The sequence below is a fragment of the Odontesthes bonariensis genome, chromosome 8 (genome assembly GCF_027942865.1).
Source record: "Odontesthes bonariensis isolate fOdoBon6 chromosome 8, fOdoBon6.hap1, whole genome shotgun sequence".
Taxonomy (NCBI): domain Eukaryota; kingdom Metazoa; phylum Chordata; class Actinopteri; order Atheriniformes; family Atherinopsidae; genus Odontesthes; species Odontesthes bonariensis.
This window is the reverse complement of record NC_134513.1, coordinates 15,839,438-15,865,801: the sequence shown is the minus strand read 5'-3', so window position 1 is coordinate 15,865,801 and position 26,364 is coordinate 15,839,438. Positions and strand designations below refer to the sequence as shown.

At 43.2% G+C, this 26,364-nt stretch overlaps 1 protein-coding gene across 8 annotated transcripts in view; it reads right to left on the bottom strand.

The window, feature by feature from the left end:
* The window catches only part of osbpl8 (oxysterol binding protein-like 8), a 75,783-nt gene that overhangs the window by 9,311 nt on the left and 40,108 nt on the right, over positions 1–26,364 (bottom strand). For 6 of the 8 annotated variants that reach the window (XM_075471906.1, XM_075471909.1, XM_075471908.1 and 3 more), the window contains 12 exons: positions 11,965–12,038; positions 9,470–9,550; positions 8,956–9,057; positions 8,252–8,455; positions 6,569–6,653; positions 3,756–3,921; positions 3,375–3,600; positions 2,650–2,834; positions 1,196–1,277; positions 991–1,089; positions 741–837; positions 557–655 (listed from right to left, as the gene is read on the bottom strand). In XM_075471906.1, the coding sequence (XP_075328021.1) occupies positions 557–655; positions 741–837; positions 991–1,089; positions 1,196–1,277; positions 2,650–2,834; positions 3,375–3,600; positions 3,756–3,921; positions 6,569–6,653; positions 8,252–8,455; positions 8,956–9,057; positions 9,470–9,550; positions 11,965–12,038 (1,500 nt within the window). Of the gene's footprint in view, positions 1–556; positions 656–740; positions 838–990; positions 1,090–1,195; positions 1,278–2,649; positions 2,835–3,374; positions 3,601–3,755; positions 3,922–6,568; positions 6,654–8,251; positions 8,456–8,955; positions 9,058–9,469; positions 9,551–11,964; positions 12,039–20,843; positions 21,274–26,364 lie in introns of those variants that run through there. The other 2 variants (XM_075471913.1, XM_075471914.1) reach the window with 2 other exon arrangements.

The following is a 26,364-nucleotide window of genomic DNA, read 5'->3' as shown; positions in this document are numbered from 1 at the left end:
AACCGGAAAAGAAAGTAATCGGCGGATCCACCAAACATGGAGAAGGGTACGGAACTTTTTTCGGCCATTTTAATTTTAAAGTTCTTCCAGACGGCGGAGTCGACAGACCAAAGTCATCTGTAAACGCTGCCAAGTTGAATTGTCTTATCGCCGTAGTAGTTCCAGTCTAAAATATCACTTAAAAGGCAAAACACACAACTGATACCAGCAAGTTATTCAAGGAAACAGACAGTGGAGCGAGGCTTCTACATAAAAACTACAGAAAGATGCTGATGTTAAAAGTGTGTTTGCACAACAAATGTTATGGCACTTTCATTCATATGGCAGCACATTTAAAATAAAACTAAATGCTAAAAGCTATACACTACTTTTGAATTCATTTTTGGATTTTGCGTACAAATGCGATTAATCGCGATTAATCAGGGAAATCGTGTGATTAATTAGATTAAAAATTTTAATATTTGCCCAGCCCTAGAGAAAATGTGACGAATGTCACGGCGTATAAGCTGAATCCATTGTGACGCTTGCTGGAAGTAAGAAAGGGATGCACTCTGACCTTTACAGTGCGCGTAGGGCATGTTCATGACGTAGTCCTCCCCTCGGTTAAGGAAAGTGAGGCGAGCCTCTCCGTCTAATATGGCCGACAGGGAGTTTCCTGAAACAAAGTGGACAGTCATCCGCTGCGAGTGGACAGAGGAGCTAAAAGCAGCGAAGATGAACGACAGGTCGGTCGTCTGTACCATAGAACTTGGACTTGGCCAGGATGCTGCCACTGAGGCAGAATCCATCTTTCCTGTTGCTGACGTAGAAGGCCGACACTGGCGGATGGTGGGAAACCTGAAGAGAAGAAGTGAGTCAACCACAAATTCACCCTGACAGCATTAGCCAGTACGTTTTCTTCATACAGGGAAAACAAAATGTGGCTATGTGTTAAAGGTGCAACAAGAGCTCGGCAAATCAGACGCCTCGGAGCAGCCGTGTCACCGTTACCTGCTCGGCGATATAGAAGGTCTTGCTGTTGGTCCTCTCATGGAGCCACATGCAGCGGAAAGTCTCTCCGATTATGGGGTTGTAAGGCTTCTTTAACCCCTGTGGAACCAGGGGTTAAAAAAAAACAACAACCAGGGGTTAACCACCATAAAACATCATTTCAGTATAATTTGTTGAACGTGAACATGAAGAGGGCTGAACTGACCTTTGGCTTTTTGTAAAATCCAGAGACGTACCATTTCACCACTTTCTTCATTCGGTTGTAGGCATTCTCTTCCACAGCAGCTCTGAAAGGAGAACTCAACTGAGTCTGACGCTCCTCTTTACTAACTGTTTAACCAACAGGGAACCCTCATGTCTACCAAGGTCATTGTCTATTGGCTGGACAGTTAAAAGTCATTAGGTATTACTGATAGACAGAGATGGGTAGTAACGAGTTACATTTACTCCGTTCCATTTACTTGAGTATGTTTTTGAAGAAATTATACTTCCAGGAGTAGTTTTAAATCTCTATACTTGAGTAGATTTGTGCAGAAGAAACTGTACTCTTACTCCGCTACATTAGGCTACAATGAGCTTCTTACTTTTCTTCTTACCTCTTTGGTATTCTACGCGTCATTATTTTTATCCCCCGCGTACGCCTCATTTTAATGTTTTATTCTGACAGAGAGAGAGACTTCCGCCAAAGGCTCTACCACCTGACTGTGTTTCACCAATCAAACGCAGCCGTGCAGTCTCGTCACGTGACCATACTCAATCTCAGCGGCGGGACGGGTTAGCTTTAGCATTAGCAGTCGTAGCACACAAAAAAAGAAACAGATGAAAAATGTCAGAATCAACGGTCGGAAATGAAGACACAGACGAGGCCTCATACTGAAAGCATGTTTACCTTACAAAGAGTGAGAAACAGCAGCTACATTATGTGTCTTCTGTGTCAACCAAAACAAACGCACATTTCAGCATTCAGAAACTCAACATCTAACGTGATCAAACATGTAAGTTTCCTAAATTCGTTTTTTTCCCCCGTGGATAGGTGAATGTTTGTTTTTTTAGGTTACATATGTTTTAAACATTTCCTAAGTCTCTTTTATTTTTGTATTGAAGTTCTTGAATTTACCTGGATTATTTCAATGTAAGCTATTTTGTAACTAATAAATTCATTTTAATTTATTTTATCAATTGGATGAACTCTAATTTGCCTAAAGATGATTATTTTGTATTTTTGTCTGTCTGATTGAATGCTTGTGTTAAATCAGACGTTACTCAACATTTACTCAATACTTGAGTAGTTTTTTCACCAAGCACTTTTTTACTCAAGTAATTATTTGGATGACTACTTTTTACTTTTACTTGAGTCATATTATTCTGAAGTAACAGTACTTTTACATGAGTACAATTTTTGGCTACTCTACCCACCTCTGCTGATAGATTAGCAGAAGTATGTTTCCAGAGTCAATAAGTGACAAAACAGCATCTAATAAATGCTTATTTAATCTGATATTTTGGAAACTTTTTCCAGTTTTAAAGAATTCTGTAAAGATAAACTTAAGATTACGGAAGGAGGGACTGCTTCACTCATTCAACTTCAAATAAACATCTTTCAAAAATGCCAAACTATTCCTTTAATCAAGACACTGCAAGGGAATCGGAAGCCCTTACTCTGACAGGAAGTCTGCGTGGTAGTAGTAGTCAGACAGTTTGTCCAGGAAGGACCTTGGCTCCAGGATGAAAGTGGGCAGTACCACCTTGGACAGGTCCATGCCGGGTCGAACCTGCTTCAGCAGGGTCCAGATCAAAGATTTATTCTCCTCCGATACCGTTTCCGTCTGAGCAGCCTCACCGGCCTAAAGACACAGTTGTGAAACAATAGAAGTGAAGGATTTTATTTTGCTGCATGTAACCGGTTCTCATTTGCAGTACAAACCCCTTCTTATCGCTACTTAACTACTTCCAATGCGCAAACTTTGACAGAAAAACTGTCCGTGACTGCTAACCACCTCCCGAGGTGTTTAATTAGCGAGCTGATAAGACTCATATTTCATAAGTATGGAAATGCGCGTTAGCGCTTTCACGCTTGTCATATTATCACCACGCTCTGGGACACACCCACGCAGACTGTGATCAAAGAATGTCCGTGTTACAGCATCAATAGCACCAGCAGAAGAACTCGCTAATTCAAACTCATTTGGCAAGAAACCTCATCAAAAAACGAGCCTTTTGAAGATGACTGCCTTCAAGCTAAAGATGAGAATGGCTGCTAGAAATCCCATGAGATCATGTCCTAATCTTATCTCATCTACTGTGCTGTTTCGAGTGGATAATATATCATACAGATTCAAAGCAAGCGTTACGGTTAACTTTGAGTGAGCCCTTTTGTTTCATACCTCCCCCAACTCCTCATGGGATTGCTCAAGGTATGGGGTTTCACGCAGGTGTTCATTGGGGTCCAGGTCGACGTACGAGTCATCCTGGCGCTCTGACGTGTCGCTGTCGCTCTCCTCGCTCTTTTCCAGGCCTTCCGGGTCCGACTCCTCGTGGTCCTGTTCTCCTTCCCGGTCCGATTTGTCAGAGTACAGGTCAGGGTCTTTCAAATGGTCACTGTCGTTGAACCTGAGGGAGACGGGGGCGGGCGGAGGAGCACGAGACATTTACTGAAAGCTCATTATGTAACACTCGAAGAAGGAGAGGTCGTGCTAAACAAAAAAAAAAAGCCCTTAAGGGGGGAAATGTAGTGCCAGCAGCGCCGGTTTAGTTCCGCCACTCACTGGAAACCGTGCATGTTGTGCGCTCTGAGGAGGCTGTAGAAATTAATGGAGTGCTCTCCACCAGTGGACACTGTGCTCATGTCCTCCTTCCCCTCGCGGATCATGGTCCTCTTCAGCAGGCTGGAGCACTTCAGGGCCAGCTCTAAGGCGTCCATCCAGCATCGACCTGGGAGGGAGAATTGATGAACAACTGTTTTCAAATCATCCTCTTCCAAATATCACCTCAACAAAGTGCAGAAGTCTAACCATTTTGACATTTATCTCTTAACATGGGAGTAGCTATTTTGTAACAGGAACATAAACTATATATATAAAGATATATATATATATTTATTTGTTAGGGCTGCGATATTGATACTGCGATATATATCGATATTGCGTTTCCCGATAAAGTATCGATTTTTCAGCTGCGAGTATCGATTTTATCTTTTTTCTTTTTTTTAAATTAATTTTTCTTTTTTTTAAAGCAAACTTTATTGAAAACGTTACAATTAGTGAAAACACAGAACATTAAGGTAATACAATACAATGCCAGGGGGTCACATTATACAAAACAGTGATAAATTAGTTCATAAAAATGTTGTATAAAGTGCTATAGCTCTCACGTTTGTGACATGTTCGTTTGTTTCTGTTTGTCTGGCGGTGTTGTCCTTCCGGTTCAAGGTCGGACCACCAGTCCAATCAGCGACGATTCATGTCAAATCACACTGTCCCTTTTTTCCCCACAGAAAATGATGTAAGTGTATCGTTGGCTGAATATCGTGTATCGTATTGTATTGTGAGATTAGTGTATCGCTACAGCCCTAATATATATATAAACCAGTTTGGCAGAGTTTTGCCAGGTAAACAAATAAAATAGCTGCCGAATAAATAAAATATTGGAAAGCAAAAACTGTGCAGTGGTTAAAAAAAAGGTGATTTAGGGCCAGAGAGACCGACTAAACTTTGTGATCTTGATTCAACGCTGATTTCTCTATTATTTACTGCTAAAAAACGCAAGGACAATGTTAGACATTTTGGGCTAACATGGTTGTGATTGTTCCTGGACTGAGGATACACACATCTTGTGCAACACCAGCGAAAGGAGAGTGTGTGTGTGTGTGTGTGTGTGTGTGTGTGTGTGTGTGTGTGTGTGTGTGTGTGTGTGTGAAGGAAGAGATTACATACTCTTGTAAACCTATTTGACATGCCATAGGACATTATCAGAACGTACTGATGGTCAAGCCAAAATAATCTTAAGCGACTGGAGGAACTCAAAGACGACCCGGAATCATGCGGGAAACCAGCTGCTTTGAGACATTTTGCAGCTCGTTTAATTTTGTTTTTAATGTTACCGTAAATTCCGGACTATAGAGCGCACCTGAATATAAGCCGCACACTCTAATTTTACAAAGAAAATCCAATTTGTACTTCTGTGGGCCGCACCGGGTTATAAACCGCAGATGTCCACATTGTAATATGAGATATTTACACAGAAAGATGTTACATGTGAGGATTTTTAATTAAATCCATATGGTAACATAAACAAATACATACTGCAATTGCTTTTTTTCCCCAAACAGTGCCTGGAACACGATGGTTTTAACTTAAATACCTATCGGTACCGCACAAATACGTGGCGTAAATGCTTTTTTTTTTTTTTTTTTTTTTCGAACAGCGCCTCCGCCGTCTCGCCATCGATTCACTGACGCCAAGATTACGTGCAGCAGTTCTGTTTCCTTCTTCAACAGCCAGATTGATTGCCTTTAATTTAAAAGCTGCATCATGTGCATTTCTTCGTTTGTTTTCCATGTTGAGGGTGAGTACAAATGACCGATTTACAATAATTTAGTAGTGTAAGTGTGTTTGATTTATCGTACAATTTCATTGGACCACTGTGAACTATTCCTTAATTTTATTGGTCTAATGTTATGAGGCAAAATATTTTTTGGCGGCATGGAAAAAAAAAGAAAAAAAAAACATATATTAGCCGCACCGTATTATAAGCCGTGGTGCTCAAAGCCTGGGAAAAATGTAACGGCTTATAGTCCGGAATTTACGGCATTTGTGTTCGTCTTGTTTTAAAGGACACACAGTCACGTCTGCAGCCGGGATGTAATCGTCTGCATTTTCACAGGTTGGTAAATCCGACCCTTGGCCTTGCTTTACAGTTATGAGCACCACGGACAGAGACTCAGAGTAGCAGAGAGAGAGAGAGAGAGAGAGAGTGGCTTGGATGTTTCAGCACCATGGACAGAGACAGAGGAGGCTTGGCTTCTGGCTGCTGGGAACGATCACCGTGCAATGGTGCACGGACGTCTATGATTTTCCTTTTATCTTTTTAAGCCTTCGCTTTTTTCCCTCGTCTATACCTGGTGCACGCACGGTAGTTTGTTGCGGACAGGTAATAAAGAGCAAAGTTCTGTCCACCCAAGTGATGACCACAGTGTTTGTCACACTGTTTGTTGCACTGAGGTTGAAAGGTCCAACACCCATGGCGCACATTAGATCGTTAACAAATTGGGTGGTGCTTCTGGTGTGTTATGCTAATAGCGGCTATCGCAACTTTGAGTGTGCTACAGAGGCAGAACTTTGTTTGTTGTCGTGTCAAAAGAAATCCTTTAGTCTTATGTCAGTTAAACATTGCATCAGCTACAGTGGATACTTGGAGAAACCTTTGTAACATCTCCATGTTCCACAAAAGGCAGTTGAACTGAGCCGTGGCTTTGGAGAAGACAGTTTTTGTGCAGATTTATCAGTGCATCTCTAACAGTCACAGTAAAATGCTCCGGACAAGCCAGAGAAATAGCTGTAAATGACAGCCTGTCTCTTACCATCAGACTCAGAGGCAGCACGGAAGATGAGGTGGCTGCTGGGTAATGGCTGTGTGATGGAGCCCACTGCTTCTCCTTTAGGACCCTGATGAGAGGAAGAGACAGAGAGAGGAACTACGTGTTAAAAAAATTGGGTCACCCTTTAAGTGGGAGGTGGATGTTTTGTGTCAGTCCTGAGATCTCTTTACTTTGAGACTGTTTCAAGATGTTTTAGTGACCCTACTCTCCCATCCCGCATCGTATTCATATTTCTTCTTTTGGTTACTAATGACATTGATAATCTCAGTCAGGTGTTTCAGCAGATAAAGAAAATGTGGATACCCACTTATGTCATTATCCAAAAGAGATTTTTTTTTTTGGTACTGAAGAGGATGGAAAGAAGCGCTGTCCTTTAAAACACAGACCCTTCCCTCATAAAATAAACAAACTCAACGACACTTGCGAGGTCAGCGATGAATACCGAATGACAGCTCGAGAGGACAATTAAACAGAGCTGAAAGAACAGGAACAAATAGAACGTCTGAGCTGCCCAATGTGAAAACGGCTGCCAGAATGAATAATTTCCTTTGTCTGTCCTACATTAAACTAGGATGGGCTGCAAACCATACAGCTAATACCAACATCTGGTTCACCATCTGCACTGCAGGAAACAAAGGGAACTCGCTTTGAACGTACAATGCCTTTCTCTCTAATTACAATTCCTTTTGTTTCGCTCAGTTCACACTCATCTAACCCCATAATTTGTTTTGAAAAATAAACGATCGGATTACATTTGATAGCAACACAGTCACGTATAGCGTAATTAAAGGACATTTGTTGAATTTAGAACTACAGCCAACAGGTGACTGGGTTAGCTTGGCGGGGACGGGCACCGAGCCTGACTCTGTCTACATCTAACAAAATACCAACATAACACACTGTGGCTTAATACAATCTTATTCTACTGTGGTGGCCATTTGTCCATAAAAAACAAATTAAAATTAAACCAAACAAAATCAAAAGACCACTGATGCACCATGGGAATGTGGTTTAACGCAGGCAAAAGAAGATGAATGTCCAAAAATGAATTCTTGCGTTTTTCTGATTATTTATTTCCAAAACAATGAAACAAACAAAAGAACAAAGAAAACCTGCTGCTCTCTCCCTTTCCCTGGTAAAAACCATTGGCCCACCCCAGTGCATGCTGGTACTCCAGGTGCCTACCTACATAAATAGACTCAGGTGCCCAGTGTGACCCAATTAACAAAATATTCAAAACAAATAACTAACAAAGAATATTAGCAAGAAAAATCTAATCTAAATAAAGCACTGAAATGAATCAAATAAAGTTACTCATAATTAGCCAATTACATTTACAACTAGAACCAAAAAACAGAAACTAACTCTACAAATGGCTCCTACATCTACTTTGCATCCTGTACAAATATAAGAGACAATGGGATAATAACTTAACAGCAAGTTTCTATTTCCATGACTTTTCTATCAAAGAGCAAGCATTATTTGTAAATCTTTGTGCTAACTGGTTAGCTAATGTTTGCTAAGGGAGAATACGCTGCCTGAAAACTGTCATTTAATGCAAGTACGGAAAATGCTTCCTTTTTCTGAGCTATATTTATTTATATATATATATATATATATATATATATATATATATATATATTTAGATGTCCAGTATCTTCTGACCTTGACAGCCCAAATGGACTGCTCCAGTGGGTGAAAGAGCTTGAAGCAGAAGCCGTCCTTCTTGGAGGGCCTCTCGATCAGCTCGCAGGCGTTGAGCAGCACCGTTCCCACCCATTGTCCGTTTTTGTGAGTTTTATAGATGAGAAGGACGCCTGGTTTCAGCACGCACCACAGCTTGGTCCAGCTCTTTAGAGTGCCACGGATCTGCAGACATGGTTACAGAGAAACAGGGAAAGTAAGACCTTTTTACTATGTCGTGAAAAAACAATAGCTCCTCTTGAATTTGATGGCTTTGCATGTTCTCCTCGTGTATGCGTGGGTTCTTTCCGGGTACTCCGGCTTCGTCCCACCGTCCAAAAACATGCATGTCAGGTTAACTGGTGACCCCTAAATTGAGTGAGTTAGAGTGTGCACAGTCTGAGGACATATTGATAATATTGATGTTCAGTCTGTACTTTTGAGAGACTCTGCCTCTGTAAGGTGCTCTTTTTAATACCATATAATGTTACTGAACTGTTGCAAATGAACCTAATTGCTTGAAACGCATTCCCCCAGCTGATTTCTTTTAGTACTTTTTCAGCTGAAATTGTAAAATGTCTCACTTTCATCATTCAACGTGCTTTTTTTTCTGATGATAATTGCTAATTATTGTATCCGGTTTACATTGTAAACAGCACGACAGCATTTGCATGCAGGCGCCCCACCTTTAGCCAGTCAGCCATGACGATGACTGACGGATCCGTGATGGTGCTGAGCAGCTCCTTGGTTGCCCTCTTCTTTTCTTCCCTGTAGTTCTTCTTCTGCACCTGCAGAGAGCACAGGGGGATGCATAATGCAGAGACCAACCTGCACAACGGTGGATGTTCACTTTCCACACGCAGTTTCTCTCCGAATTCCATTTGGTAACAAAATAACTCTCTATGGTGTCTTTTTTAAACACCTTCCAACTGCTGAGCGAGGTTCATTGACCTTTTATTGACCCTGTAAAGCGTACTAAATCCTGTTTACTTTGTTCATTTTCATGCTGTTATCTTATGAAGAAATGACTAAAAGCGAGAATATACATTTTAAAACGAGAACATTTTAAAGGCATCGGTGATGAAGCTACACGAAACACCCCACACCCCCACACCAAAGTGTATTTTTAAAACTCATGATGCCTCCGCTGAGAATTAGCGTCCGGACATGCAAGACTTAAGCTTCTTTGAGCTACCTTACCTTGAGGGATTCCTTCTTGGTGAGCTTTCCCCCAGAAGCCGACACATCCTTGTCTGACCCATTGTACAGCTTTGTTTCAGACTGTGAACACACACGAGGACAAAAATGGAAAAGAGCAAGAAATTACGACCGATTCACCTCTGAAGGTATCTCATCAATATGGAGATAACTAAATGTTATCTTGACTGCATTGCATCAAATAATTTTGAGTGTTTGTTTTTTTTCCTGTATGCAAATCAGCATATGCAGACTAATCCGAGACTGGTTCCTGCACTTGCTTCACAGCTTACCCCTGCTGCTCCTGCGTCCCGCCTACCAGCGTGCCAGATTGGATATGCGATCAATCCGATTGGTGCTGAAATCAAACAACAACCCACCTGCTGCTGCTATAAAATCGCAGCCAGTCCATAAAGACCTGTATACACTGATTTTCAGCTGTCCCAGTTAAAAGACGACCGATGTTAAAGAGTCGCGGTGAAATTTTTTGATTGTGTATTCCTACATCAAACAGTGGGAGAGGTTCAAAGACCGCTGCTGTAACGGTCTTGCAGACAGAGATAGTCGGGGACAAACACCTGACCAGATATAGCGCCAGATATTTAGGACGCTCATCCTGCACATGGAATCCAAGTGAGCGAAATTAAATAAAAACCAATCTGGCTGAGCTGGAGCAGCAGAAGCAGAAGTGTGTAGGATCTAGGTGCGGCTCATACCTTGACGCTAACAAGAAGGACGTATGGAAACAAATAACGCTCGAATTGAAACTCAGGGAACACATTGGCTGTGTTCGAAACCGCATACTACATACTTGCAAACTGATCGATCAGACAGTATGCAGAGCGTTTACCCACAATGCATTTCGCTCCTGCCCGAGCCGAAATCAGCCGGCCTGAAGCTGATTTCGCTTAAGCTCTAAACTCTGTAAACTTTAGCAACATTTGAAACATTTTCAGGCGAGAAAGTAGTCGTTTAGATCCCCAACGTGTTGAAAACCTGTCAAAATAGCAGCTATTTACAATTTTGTTCCGACGAATTCGGCGCTTCTAAAGCTAGCCGCAGTGAGCAACACACTTCTGGTTATTTTCACAAAATAAAATACCCATTGCCTTTTATCATAGGGAAAGCCATTACGATACAATTGGTGCTTTTGTTTTGAAAACAGGAAGTGAACCTACCCTCATTGTAGCTAGCTTGAAACTGCCGTTTTGACAGGAAATGACAATCAGCAACGTCACGTTACGTTGCATCTTGGGTAGTTTGAGTATGAGTAGTAACCTCATGATGCATACCCAACATTTCGGCGAATCTAGTATGCATCCGGGAACTTCTCGCTTACTCAAACTCGCTTACTCAAACTCGAAAAGTTAGTATGAGTAGTGGGAGTAGAAGGAGAAGTATGCAGTTTCGAACACAGCCATAAACACACACAGTAAACGGTGCAGTCATTTTTCAGTCTACAACTCATAGAGACCTGCTTAGCGTTGATGCAATTTGCTTGGAGTCTGTGTTGCTCATCAAAATTGCCGCCCACTTTGATTCAGCAGGCACGTCATTGTACATCAAACATGACAATGTAGCCAAGTTCATACGGTGTCTGTCACACGGTGTGAACTTATAAGACGGGTAAAATCCTACAGCCTATAGAGGCCTTCAGTCAGCGCAGCTTTGAGTTTAAGCGAGAGGGTTTCCATCGCGTCTCGTTATGATCACTTGATGATTTGTTCTCTTTCTTGGAGGTTTAGCCAGTGTCTTATCTTTTTAGGAGGGCTACTAGGTAGAGTAGCTCGGTTCAATAAAGTTTCTGATTGCTGATTTCTTCCTGTTGTGGCTCAGCCTGTTAGCTGCTGAATAACTCGAGTCTTTTTATCTTTTCAGTTATACATATTTCTCTTGTGTAGCACCCATGGACTCGCAGTCTTTTTGCGTTCCTTTTGTCATGTTTGGTTACAAATTAGTAATTTGATTATTTTCCTTAAAAGATTAAGATTTTTCCTTCAAACTGCTTTCATCCACAGTAGGATGTTAGCATTACCCACCTTCCCCAAACTTCCCTTAGTTAGCATAAAAAGGTCTTTGCACTTCCCCACACAAGGCATGTGAGGCTCAATTCTAATTCTAACCTGTAATTTAAATCAACTGATGTGTGCATTTTCACTCAAATTTAAGAAGGATTTCGCTCTGGTGAAAACATCTCTGCTGTTGCTCAGACTTCCACATATTCAACGCAGACCTTGACAGATAAAGTAGACGGGCCTCCCCCACACCGAGCGCTTTTGAAAGAAGGGAGGGGTTTGGATGCCAGTTGATAAATGTTTGATGTGGCCCAGTGTATTTGATGAGTGAGTCATCTCAATGTGGGCTATCTCACGCCTGAGGCAAGAGGCAAAGAAGACGTGCAATTTATTTTAATAGGGGCTGGTCTTATTTCAACAGGAAAGCACCCAGTCATTCCAGCACATCACGTAGGTTGGGACGAATAGACGTTTTTTCCTCACCTTGCTCTTGGAGATGGAATTTGAGTCCTCTCTCAAAGGCAGAGGCAAAAGGTCCTCCTTCCCTCTCTCAAAACCTGGAACAACAACAACAACAACAAAATAAAAAGATAAATAAAGCCTCGCATCATAAGGAAATCCTCAGTTCAGCAAACAGATACGTGATCCCAGCGGCACACCGAGTTGCTGTTGTTTCAGGTAGCTTTATCCACGTGTACTTGCGGATATTGACCCAAATCAATCGGTGGTTTTGACAAAACAGACACAGTATAAACAGGCGGTGAGGAAGAAAGGGGATTAGTGCACACCTTTCCAAGTCGCTAATCCTGTGATGTTTCAGACAGCGAGGAGGAGTGCTCGGCTGTAAGTCGCGTCACATGAAAACTGAACCGAGAACCGTTTTACATTGTACAGTAAAAGTAAATAAGTCTTTTTCTTTTGGGGGGGTGTACTGATTTGAGTACTGTAGATGAGACAAAAGTTAGTCAAAGATGTAAATAGTATACGATCATGTTCAGAGGAGACAATGGAATTCAATGGCACCATTTCCAGCTCAAAAACAGTAACAGGCATTTTTTTCATAACTTCTTTTGTCCTCTTTTAAAAGGCTGACGATATTCACCCAACAAGGACAGAAAAACATCTTTTTTTGTGGCATATCTGTGTTTTTATTATTTTTCTCTAAAAAGGCTGGATGAACAGGGGTTGTATTCAGATTAACACAAGTGTAACACACAGGTTTATTGCATCCTTATATTTTCCAGTTTACTATGTAAAAGAGTAAATCAGTTACTCCATTACAAATCGCAGATGGAGCAAAAAGGCTCAAAATGTGCTCTATGCCTATAGCTCTATGTTGTCATATTAACTTGTATGACTGGAGTCCTATTTACATCACGTCAATTACAGGAGGACACTGTCCTCGAGTGCAACTGGAAGCAAGTCAAAGGTGTGAAAGGCAACAAGCTCCAAGTGCCTGATCTGAACTGAGCTCAAATGTGGGTGAGGGGGTTCGGTCTGGGGACGGCGAGGGCAGAAAGTGGATCTGAAACAAAGAAATGCGAACATCGTCACCTGCCCAGGTGAAGCTACTCAAAGTCATCTGTGTTTTTATAAATGTTAAAAACGGGCAAGGATGAATGTTCGATGAATACAGATGGAGGATGTCAGAAGGGACCTAATCCATGACGTCCAATTTAGCGCCTCTAGCCGTTTGCTCACAACAAGGCAGCAGTTTGCCAACTGAGATCCCAGCAGTTGGCGACACTGGTGGTTTTAAGGTGACAGAGAGCCTGTAAATATTTTATAGCTTCTGTCTCCTAACCGAAGATCAGCATTCAGCAGTGGGAATGAAGGAGGCATAAAACTCAGTTTTACTCCCGAATGTGACATTTTGTCATCTAGAACAGAGCGAGTGGGAGGGAGAGGAAACATGCGACAAATGACAGCAGGTCCAACTGGGGTCACAGTGTATTTTGGCTATCCCTTAGTTTTAGTGGAAGCGTGTTGCCACAGCAACAGAACACGGTATCCCTGCGCTGTATAGCCGTTTTCACACGTGAACACCGGAGATGTTCGGGAGAAAGTGCGGCTAATTTGATCCAGTCTTGTCCCACAGTCGCTGCTCACACAAGCAAATCACAGCCGGAGACTTTGAGCTGGGGATGCGCTTTCCCAGCTGGAAATATGGGTGGGGTGGGGGGGGGGGGGGGGGGGGGGGCAAGAGACGGCCGCCGAGAGCGCGTAGGAGGCGGCAGGTGATGCAGAAATGATGCTGTGGAAATCGCTGTGTTTTATTCACAACACGCAGAGGGTAGCAGACGAGGCTACTTACCGTGTTGATACGATAGCTTTGCATGTATGCAGCCACAATAGTACGGAGCGAACGGAAAAGCAGCATACAGTATGATTCATACAGCATACAGTATGTCATAGTCATACACCTAGGCCTAGAAGTGAAATCATCGCAGATCCAATGATTTTGGTTTGATTTTTCCAATTTTTTCTATGGAATGATTAGACTGTTTGGTGAACAGAATGGCATATTGACTGATGTCATAATTTGGGGGAATAATTGATTGCCAATGAAGTAAAGATGAAAATATTGGAAAAAAGTGAAAAAACACCTGATTTCTTTGCATTAAATTGAGCCAAAATCATGTAGAAATGTATTTTAAGAGTTATAATTTATTTGGATGTTGTCTCCACATGTGTTCTGTGCATCTGGAATGCATTTATTGACAGCTTACCCAACCCACTGAGGATTTGTGGAAAATTGTAATTTTCCAACATTTTCTATAAAAAAAAAAATAAAAAAAATGAAGGGTATATACACTAAAATGGCCACAATCTTTTTTCGCAGTGTTTCCGGCAGAGCAGACCCACTGATTATTGCTTCTTAGGGTCAAAGTTAACATAAAAAACACAAATAAAAAGTATGGCAGACCATGTCAGGTTCAACCCATTTTTGAGACTTTGGCTCCCCGACTACAGGTCTCAGCAGAAAGGTCAAACTCTCCCACACATACACAAACTCGCTTACACAGTGGCGGCAAATGCTCCAGGATATTTGCTCGGACATTTATATGTTGTCTCGCTCGCTAAGGTGTCGTTTAGTTTCAATTCAATTCAATTCAAATGACCGGGACAACAGCACCTGCTGCCAGCAAGCATCACAATCACACTGTCGCATCTTCACTGGCAGTCTTTGTCTGCTCAGTAAAGAGGTGTTGTTCCTGAAGCCGGGTCTTGGTGAAACAAATAACACTGCCTTTCAATGTACCCGTTGCATCATTATCAGCACTCCAAGCTCATCCATTTTAGCTGCCAGTGATCTCACACTTCCCGGGATGATCAAGGGAAGAAAGGACGTAAAAACTTCGGTAAAAACACTTGTTTGAAAGTGGCTTATGCGATGCATACATCTTGACTACTGTCTCAGCAGGCTGGTCCCTGGGCTGGTGTTCTGGTGCTTGTTGTCCCCTCTTTCCTGTCCTCTCAACTCCCAAACGATGGAGCCAGATGGCCGCCGCTCCCGAGTCTGTTTCTGCCAGAGGTTTCTTTCTGTTTTTTTTTTTTTCTTTCCAGCATCACCTTGTGCACGCTCAGGATGGGGGGGATTTGGATCGAAGAGAAGTTTGGATGCAGTCTGCTGCTTTCCTTAGCGAGGAAACCTTTGGCTGTATTGGCTCTGTGTGACTTGGACTAATTGGGAATTTAATGAATTGGACTTGATTGAATTACGATTGTATTACAGTTAATTGGATTGCAATTGGCTTGAATTGGACTGTATCTTTGAAGTGCCCTGAGATCACATTTGTTGCGACTTGGCACTATATAAATAAAACTGAACGAAAACTGATATAAATGTGTTTATGCTGCATGAAGAGTGGCTAAATTGACAAAAATAGCAATACCTAGAAATAACAAGAGTGCCTTCGTGTCTTAAGGGGACGCCTTCTTAGAAACCATGTTTCAAGTCACGGCTTGAAACGCTTTTTCTTCTCAGGGTCTCTCTTGAAGATAAACAAACGGGGCATCTGCAGGTCAACAACGATTCTGAAAACAATCTACCTGAAAGTATTATGTAAGCGGTTCTCTCACTCACAATCTCTCGTGAGCCCCTTTCAAAAATAAATTCAAAAAAGTTCGTGCCCTTAAAGTGAATCAATTGCAATCAACACAACAGAATCGGAATCCCATTCGTTTTACCCTACGGTGCAAAAACTCTGTGCAACCTTTCCAATTTGAACCTGAGAGAGATGTAAGCAAGGAGGAGAACACTGACGACACAAGTCAAAATGAGCTTCAAAATGAGCTTCAAAATGAAGACGAACAAAGACGCAAAGGGGCAAGACTCGGCCAAATGTCTGTTTATGAAAAAATATAAAAAATGGTTGGCACGGCATTTGGCTTTCGTCTCCGTCTATAACCGGCAGCACCTGTGAGCTCTTTCATCAGCTTAGGTCGGCTAAATGCTTCAGATGTATTTGGAGACAAGTGGCGAGAACACAGGTGTGGGTTCTTTGGAAGTTGTACACGTCCACAAGCAATTTTCCACTCCTTTCTCCTCTTCTTGTCACTTGGAAAACGGTGTATGCTTACATCACAACCCCCCTTGTTTCCCTTGGAGTGAAAATTACACCCAAAAGCAGCACAATGTGGCATTTACTGTGGTTTTCTCGTTCCTAAAAGCCGGTGAGTAAACAGCGAGAAGCGGCTCGACTCAAGAGGCCCAAAGCAGCGATTTTACATCACCAACCCAGCATGCATTGCGCTAGCAAAACATTGGCTGCGCCGGTAGGTGAGAATATGTGTCATATAGTGCGATTTTTTAAGAAATAACAATTCTTCATTTAGTACTCGTTAATACTCGGCATAGAACGTGACTAAAAAAAAATAGCATATCAGTAATCACAGCTTCCCAACATACCATGTGAGCAGCCCTAGTGAGCAGTTTTTTAATTAAAAAAGGGCAAGAACCAGCACAAAAAAACATGCCCATCTTTAATGTCTCACTATGATTACAACAACAAACTACAAATACAACTAAAGATACATTAAAGATAATGGTGACACTAGTGCTGACAGATGCCGAAGGGGACAAAGCTCAGTCCAAGGAAGACCTTTTTTCCGGCTCTGCTAATCAATTAATCCAAATTTACTGCCGTCTGTGTCGTCCCAGCATTGCCTCAGAGGTACCGATTGCCTTTAGTCAGTACCTGGAGGAAAATAAATCAACAGCATGTTATCTAAAAGACATCCAGATATTCGCGAGCATTCAGAGAGCTACTTGGTCAGAGCTTCCCGACTAAAGGGTTTTTTGGGGGAAAAAACAACAACATTTAAAAAAAAAAATTGTTCTTGTTCTCGTTACATGTGGATGAAAGCCAGGACCTGTGCGTTTGTGGCTTAAGTTGTAGGTGACTCACACTCCACCGCGGACTGACTGAGCCAGAAAAAACTGCAACGATCTACACTGCATCAAAAATTACAGACGGGAGAGGAAGGAAGAATACAGAAGGGACCGAAACAGCGTGGAGACAGGATGAGCTGCACGATGCCAGATTAAAACCTTTTCCACATCAATCTCCACTACCGAATCAAAACAGTCACACCAGAAGGATCAAGACATGCCAGTTCATTTATTTCCTCTCTAAAGAGCATGCTTTCAGGGTAGAAAGGTACATTAGAGCACTGCTGAAACCCCCCCCCCCAAAAAAACAGATAAAGCCCAGAAAAGCAGCACGTCCTGTTTTTCAAACTACTTGACATGTTTCTGATGTACTTGGTAGGAAAGACGAAGGTTGCCACGGCAACAGGGGAGAGTGAGATCAACAAACGGGAGGGGGAAAGCTGGCGCTGTGCGAATGCCATGAAAAACTTAAAGGTGGGCTGTAGAAACCAAAGGGGGGGCTGTTATGAGTGGACTTTCTACAGAACGACCGTTTTCTCAGGCCTGGTTTTTCTTCTTGGTGACGAGTACGACGGATTATCCAGGCATAATACCCACGCCCCCCCCCCTTTAATGTAAAAGGAACATTTCACATATTTGCTGCATCAGTGCTCCTCGTCTATTGAATGAAATAAAAAATAAATAAAAAGGAGATAAAGGGTAGAAATTCTTGTCTTTATCCTATCAGATTGCAGCATGTGTTGTGCCGAGTCACGGTGACCTCAGCGGTTTCTTCTAATTAGGCACCGCGAGGTCCACAGCTTTCTCCGCTCCCTTATTAGTTTGACAAAGAATGAACTGTCGAGCCTTTTCAGTCGTCTGGAATTGGACAAATGGAAGATTCAAATTTCAGATTCAGACTTCTTCCAACTGGGAGATGACGAAGGAATTTGTTCCCCTTAATTATTGTTATTAATTATTTAGGATTGCTTTTAATACCCAGTAGTATGATGACACTTTCATCTTATTTTATCTTATTTGATTTTGTTGCATTTTATTGCTTTCACTGTTCTTTTATTGTTTTTACTTATTCTTCTCTTTATTTATTACCTGCTGTGTAAAGCACTTTAGTACATCGTAAGGACTGTCTGTAAAGGGCTGTATAAATAAAATACATTTAAATTTAAATTTAGACTTTCAGACCTGACTGTGCAGTCTGCCGGCGTACGGGCCACATTAAACCGGCGGCGCTCTCGTTCTGTTTGCACGCGGCGACGGCAGCCCGATGAGACAGGAGCACATTATCTGTGATATGGAGGAGCGTTTTAAAACGAGACGCGTCAGAGAGAAGAAGGGCCATTAGGCTGCTTGTGTTACTGTGGCGGCTGCTTTGTGTGGGTGTTCTATTTATATTTCAGTTGGGCTGACTTCACGTGTGCTGTGTGCAGGGTTACTGGGCTCTTTCCTGAGCCCTTGCGCTTAAAAGACACATTTGCCTGTCTTTTGACCTCAATAAAAGACCTGCAATGTTGTGGTAAAAAGGTAAATGCCGATGATAAAACAAAGGACAGCGTACGCAAAGTCATCTTGTAGTGAACTGGCAATAGTAACAATTTTAATTGTTGATTTTGTGATGAAAAAAAACCCTCCGTTGACTCTGCGAAAGCATCATTTCATCAGCTCACAGAGTCTTAAAAAAAAAATAATAACAAAATATCTAACTCAGTCTTTCTGAGTCAAACAAGAGTCGAGGTTGTCATAAAAAAAAAAAAAAAATCATACCTGCTCATGCTGACGCCTTCAAACCGCTTTAGTTTGAGGCAAAGTGAAGGGGGGGGGGAGAGGGTACTTCTGCTCGAGTGTTAATTCTAATGGACTACTATTTAATAATGAGCTCTTCTGGGGTGCAGCGTTCCTCTTAGTGCTGATACGGAAACCACACGTTTCACCAGTAATTACATTTCTTAAAAAGACATCCCGCCCCGATCACAACGGGAAGAGAAATGTCAGGAAAACAATTAGTCACCGGCGAGGGCAACCGCGAAGCAGAGTCTGCAGAGTGCACCGGCACCAGGCGTTCAAACAAAACTGAGTCATCATCCATCCGTGAGCTATTTTCTGCACAAATAACAGCCTCAGAGTTTTTCTTTTTCTCTCAGCAGATGTGGAGACGAGTAGGTGTGGGAAAAGAAAAGAAAAGAGATCAATTGGAAATGTGAAAACAGGAAAGAGAGGAAAAAGTGAGTTAGCACAACCCTGCCTGCACCAGCTGCCCCCTGCAGTGGCTCTTAAAGCCAGCAACACTTAGCTGAATGTCAAGCTGAAAATGAGGATGAATGAGCCGGGGCCCGGAAGCAGAGAGCAACATGACTCAGACGCTGTCTTGTAGATCAAGATGTTTGTATAGCTGGGGGTCGTGCTACTTTAGACCAGATGAGAGAAGCAGGGGTTTTGTTTTTTGGGCCCTAAGGTCACCGGAGCAAATCTCCAAAGACATGGAAAAGCCTGTGGAAAAGAAAGGGGATACAGCACACCATCTTCCCTCACCAACTGTTATTGAGACGGCCTTTTCAGCACTGTGCTGCATGGTCCAAAAAAAAACAGCTGGCGACAGAGGTTGGATCAGTTCGTGAAAGTCAAAGAAACGCACATTCAGTCTTGGTTTATGAAAGTTAAAAATAGTCACTGGCAAAGGTGGAACAGGGGACGTTTCTCTCTTTGAAAGCCCGAGTCGTCGCCAGCTGTCCGCCTCCAGGTTTGTGGCCCTTTCAGCAGAGTGAACAAAGGCGAAAGATCACTCAGACGGCACTTTCACAAATGAACGCTAAACCGATTTTAATCCCTTATATTCGCCGGGATTAAGTGCACTTTTTAAAAAATAAAAAGAGGATAATCGCCGCACTTTTCGCAGAGGTATCGCTGGAACCTGTGCGCGACCGAGATGGGCTAAGCCGCCGTCTGAGCGCAGCATCAGCGCAAACATATTTATCTCTTTGAAATCTGAACAAAACAAACAAACAAACAGTGCATATATCATTAAGGTTTTGTCTGTCCTTTGTTTCCATTCGTCTCTGCTGTCACGCCGCCACAGTTTTCTTTGCTTGTCATGTGCCCCCCTGACCGGAAAAGAAGAAGAATGCTGCGCACACAAGCAAAACCGGGTTCATTCAGTCTAAACTCTACATTTACATGTAGTTTCGTGGTTTCTTTTACGTTCAACAATAACTAGGGTCTCGCGGCATGCTTCAGCTATTCAGGCAGCCTCTGCAGCCACTTCCTGGCCATATGTGACAGTTGATGCAACTTTCACACACTCACTCTTACTCTCTTCAATAAAAGATTAACCTGTCAGTAATGATAGAAGTAGCAGGAGTAGAACTAGGTGCAATTTAACCCTTTTTTTTTAACAATTTGTGTTACTTGTGTCACCTCTTCTTTATAAAAACAAACAAAATGTATTCTTATTTATAATAAATATGCTGCCTTGTTATTTTCCACTGTTTTTTAAAAAAAAATACTGAATCTGTATATACTCTTGGAAGAGTCACTGACGTTTCACTTTAAATGAGTTATTCATGCACACAAATCCATACGCGAGGTGCGTCGGCCCTTCCCTGCGTTTGCTTTTCCAGCGGCTCTTCTTTAAAGCACTGCTTTTAAAATACAGCATGTTAGACATCTGGGAAAAAAATTCCCTGGACACCCAAAGGGAGTCCCATCCTCTGAAACCCAAAAGACTTTTGTCTTTGCCTCCCAGATGAACTTGAGTCCAGACGAGCTCGAGCAGCGCACACAGACCGAATCGATTAGCAGTTCATCACCAACCGTAGAGAACAGCTGCATGTACGCGCCAACATTTAACAAAACAGAGGAAGTCTCACCACTATTACAGCACTCTTAAGGTAAAACTACGAGGTCCACTAATGAGCCTGCGACGTCTACGTCAGGGGGGCGCTCGCAAAGAGTTTCCACACCGTCGTACACCCACCTGGCAACGAGATGGGTGACAGCTCGTTATAGCCCCCGAAGGAGGCGTTGCGGATGAGCCTGCGTCCGTCCGGGTGTGGAGGTCGAACCGACGCCGTCCCGCCGCACGTGGAGAAGCGGCGGCGACTCAGCAGGCCCTCCTCCTTCATCATGAGGCCGCCGGCGGACGCTCCCTCAGTGGGTGAGGGGCGTGGGGGGTGGGGAAGGAGCGAGGGGTGGGGGAGCCAAGGAAAACTCAAGGGTGGAGGGGTCGAAACGGTCCAATCACCCTCACTCAGCTAGTGTGCAAGTGAATAAATCAGGCAACACACACACAAACAAAAAGCAAACACACACACACACACACACAGTAGCTCAGACAGCAGCAATGAACCAGTGCAGTGCGCCGCTTTCCTCTAGCTTCCTTCAGCCGACTGCCCTTCTCTCTCTGCTCTGTGAGTGAGAGCCTGTAAGTACTTAATAACGAATAAGCTGAGCTCCGCCTTCTCCCTCTCCTCCGGATGGGAGGGGAGCTGCATCTTGGCTTGGGAAAAAAAAAAAAAAAAAAAAAAAAAAAAAACTCCACATCACATCTTTCACTCCAGCTGAATTTCTGGCTACACTGTTTGTTCGTTATCTCAGACTCAAAAGGGACATTTCGCCGTTTTTCTGCCACACCTCAATGGGTTAGTCATCGAGGCGGCGTGTTTCTGACATCTTCAATCCTCGTTTTCTTCCCATGGCATAATTTTGCTTCGTCGTTCATTTATCTGGCATCGGCGGATGATGGAAAACGACACAGGGAGGTGCTGAACTAGTGCTGATAAGCATCTTTCCACCCGCCAACTCGCAGTTATTTGAAAACCGCTATCTGGGAAAACCCCCCCCCCCCAAAAAAACAAATTCCAAATTCTAAAAGACTCAACATAACCGCAGCACCTGAGGCTCAGACCACTGATAAGGGACTGCAACAAGCAGCAGAAGACAGGTCGCCCTGGTAACGGTTCAGCCCAGCTGCCTGCTGGTTCTGACCAAAATCCAGTTAATGTGTTAGGTATTTCTTAACTGAGGACACGCTCACTGAAACAGCAGTTTAACAAACCTGAAAACCTTCTTATCTCACCATATCAAAACGCCCAACCCCAAGATTTTCCGTACCCTCACACTTTGTTGGGAAACATATTATGCACTTGCTCGTTCACATAGGCGTCTACATGCATAAGTCTGCAGCTCAGTGTTAATCTTGGCTATGAAAGCAGCAAATGAGTACGTCGTGCTTAGATTCCGTTGTCATGTCATTTAAGGTCACGACATTCAAAGTTTGTTTCTTACCGTCGGAGCCGCAGTGAAAACAGCTGAGGCGGCAAAAACAAAACAAACCCAAGCTCCCAAAACGGCTCTCTAACTGACTTCTTGGACGTTTGGTACGTCAATCTTTAGCTGCTTCCCCCAAACCACCTCTTCTTTGCCGAAGACCGCTGTGGTTGACTTAAAGTAGGAGTTTAGCAGGGCCAGTGTGAGAATGAATGGCTCTGAAGAGATTGTGGGGTTAATGGCCCACAGCAGCTGGTGCTAATATCCTCATAAAAAGCCATGAAATGTACCCTTAAAAATAACATTTCTAATCCTTACAGCTTGGAATTGCTGTGTAGAGAAGAAGCCATCAGACAGCACACACACACACACACACACACACACACACACACACACATACACACACACAGCGATGCACAAAACAAAGCTCTGTTGAAGACAGAAGGAATTACGTTGTCACACCACTGCTCAGATGACCCTACATTGCTTCCCGGCTGCAGATCGGAATAAGAAAGTTACCTTAAACGAGAAGCCATCGAGTCTAAGAAACAGCTCGGCGAGCAGCCAAAGTAAATAGAATCCGGTGCATACGCATCTTAAAAGTTGACCCATTTAATATTTTACGTATTCATATTAAGGAGATTTAGTATTCAGAGTCAAATAGAGATCATATGAAAAGAGCTTCACAGTGGTGTTAACGTGTCTGAGTGCTGGAAACAGAAGTCCCGTCTGTGCTCAGGCCGGGGACACCGACTGCAGATAACTGTCAGCAAACATCTGTGATGCACTTAGGTCACTGTCCCTATAAACGTTGCCTCAGCGGTACAAATCCAGCTGGATTTTTTTTTTTGGGGGGGAGGGGAGAGTGGAATAAACGCGTCTCGAAACCGACACGAGTCTGGTACGTTTCGATATTTTTAGATCCCAAGTTTGACGCTGGTGAGTGATTCGGTTCTCAGCTCGTGACGCTCAGCTTTTCATTGCCGTCGACATTGAAACTTGTGTAGTTGGAGGTCCGGAAGGACATGACACATGATTTGAATCATCGGGATGGCTCATAGAAGCAGGAAGCAAACACTTGATCACAGCAGGGATGAACAGACTTGGCCTTTTATCTCCGAAAGCAAATCTTTGAGGCGCATAACCAGCTATCAATCCCTCCTCGGTCCAGACTTCCTGTCAGCTGACCTGCCTTTTTGTTTTTAATGGTATCATGTCAATCCTTCCAAAGCTTCTTGCATTGTGCTAGCATTTTACCAAGTCTCTCCTAACTAGCCATAAAAGCAAATTTGTTCAGGATAGCTTGTCGAGCTAACTGTGTTAATCCCTTCAAAAACCGCTGTCCCTGAAGTAAACGATCCCAGTAACGACTCACAAATCTGCAGCTCTGCCTGTCTGACTCAGATGTGCTTTAATTAAAACAGATAATTAGATGTCCTGCATGTATAATTCATATCCCAGACCCAATTAACCCGATTCCAGAGGAAATGTCCATTTCTGCCGCGCCAGTAGCACTTGAGAGTCATTTGAGAAACATTGTCTAAATATAGCCGTCATCTGGGTCATTTTTCCAAGTTATTTCCGGTAAAAGTAGATCCGACTCTTACAAATCAGCACTGACTGTGACCATGGTGTGAACACGTAGAGCCCATTCTTAGTCCAGCACGTCACCAACCTAAATGGAAGGATCCAGTCTGCATCCAGTCCGTCACTTCTGATGTTCGGCTCTCCCTTTTCGTTCATCTTTCCTTCTAAACATACTTGCTGTCTGATGTAGGCACACATGAATTATTTAATTCACTCTGGAAATAAATCTCGACACTGACTTTCCTGTCACTGGGGCACTCTAGTTGAGTGGAGGGCTTATCTGCTCCAACTATTTATGTTCAATGTTTATCATAATGCCCAATAAAATGTAAAGTACGGGTGTCTTATAGAGAGGAACACGTGCTGATTTTCACAATAAGGATCAAATTATTGACACAATTGAGAGTCGTACTGTTAGCATTTCTATGAGCTACGCTAGCACCGTGGCTATAGCTGGTCAGCTGGTCCACCGCACTGGCATAAAACAAAATATCTCGACAACTATTAGATGGATAGGCAGTAATTTCTAAGATATCCAAACTTGCGAAGACGATAAATCTTACCGACGCTGGCGATCCGTACATTTAATGAAACGGACCCAACTAACTGACATCTGAGCCAGCCCCCATCAGGGATAACTTCCGTGTTGCTGATAAACATTAGACTTTTTATCAAAAGCAATCATCAATTGGAAAAATGGAATTGTTCTAAAATGATAAATGTAACATGGGTTTCTCTTCGCCTCGCCCGCACTTTGTTTTTACTGCTAATTGGCTCATTTTAGCATGCTAGCAGGCCTGCTAACATACCAACATTTAGCTCATTGCAGGTTGTTAATGTTATCCATCAAGAGCAGATTCGCTGGGGTGGTCGGTGGCGTAGTGGGTACAGCAGACGCCCCATGTACCTCGCTGCAGCTGGCCCCGGTTCGAGTCCCGCATCGGATGGCCCTTTGCTGCGTGTCGTTCCCCCTCTCTCTGCCCCTTACTTCCTGTCTCTATTCAACTGTCCTGTCCATTAAAGGCATAAAAGCCCCAAAAAATAATAATAATGAAAAAATAATAATAATAAAAAAGAGCAGATTCGCTATAGTGTGACGATGAGCACAATTCGGTTGTCAAATCTGAATTCTCCACAGTTGCGATAGTTGCAAACAACCCAAAGACTCTCATCTTTTCCGGTCATACTGGCGATAAAACATCATTAACATGACAAGAATCACATGTCTGACACAAGATTCTCGGAGCGCACGGCAAGTCCGACCATGACGTGACAACCCTCGAGCTGCAATTCATCTGATACGGCGGTGTGAGTGACACGCCGGCAGTAGGTCACATGCAGATGAACAACTATAGTCTTCCAGAAAGGCGACAAGGAGACTATAAGCCTGGGATTAGCTTCGGAACAAAGAGGCTTTTTAAAACACTGCCCTATGGGTCCACAGTAACAACATTAACGACCCATGGGTCTTCTTTCAGCCCATTTTAAAATTTCATGTCGGTGTGATCTTCCTTCTGTCCACAACAGAAATGAACATATAAAAAGCACATTGCAGAAAAAGCCCAGATCTGTGGAATCGTGCCTTCTCTGGCTCATCGAGCAGCAGTAATGGATACTGTACCTTGCTTTCCTTAAGGCTAACGTTTAAAAAGAAAGTGTCCAGAGATCGAGTGAAGGCATCGGTTTGATCTTCAGTGTCACGCCACAACCGCTCCCTGCTTTCACAACCAAGTCGCGTCGCTCCACCAAAGCCTTCCGTTGTCCGAGCGGCGCTCAGGCCCCGAAGCTGATGTATGGTCCATCGTGTCGGTCGTGTCCTCCTGCGTACCTACAGCCTCCTCACAGTCTACGGGGCATGTGTCTGCAGTCGCACCTAGTCCCTATTAGCGCTCAGCCACTCATTGGATGAGAGTGGAGGTGGACGAAGGGACACTGGAGCAGCAGTGGCTGAGGTTGCAGATAAGACCAGCCCCCTCCATGCTGTTAACCCCATCTAACAGGACTTAATCCCTGCAGCTGATCTTAAATCCATGCTGACCCCACTTGCTCCGGCAGTCCTTTGCTTTTCATCTCCACCTACTCCCGTGCTTTAACTTTCTTTTTGATCGTAAATACTCTTCATCTCCACTCTCTCGCTGCCCTCTCCTGCTTATCGCCTCCTCACACCAAGCGACACACATTCTGCTCCTTTTTCCAAACTCAAAAACAGACACGGCGTCTGTGTTTAACTCCAGAGGGGCCGAGGTGACGCAAGGAGGTTACAGCAAAAGAGGTTTCCGAGCTGATTGGAGACATCTTGGCAAAAAAAACAAAAAAAAAACAAAACAGCTTTCTCGGTTTATTTTCATTCTCCGAGACTCTCCTCGCAGCCAAACAACACAGTATGCGCCTGTGAAGATATGATCATGCAGCAAAACTCAAGATTAAATTGAATCATTAGAAACATTCATCCAAATGCGTCGCAGAAGCCTCGAGCCCAATGAAAACAAAGATGTTGCTGCTCCTGATTAAAGCGTTGCCGATTCTGAGAGCAACAAGGAAGAGTCCAACAACTATACAAGTGTGTGTGTGTTTTTTTTTTTTTTAAGAAGTGTGATGGCCTCGGATACACTCCTCTTTTATGTGTTCTCGACAAGCACTTT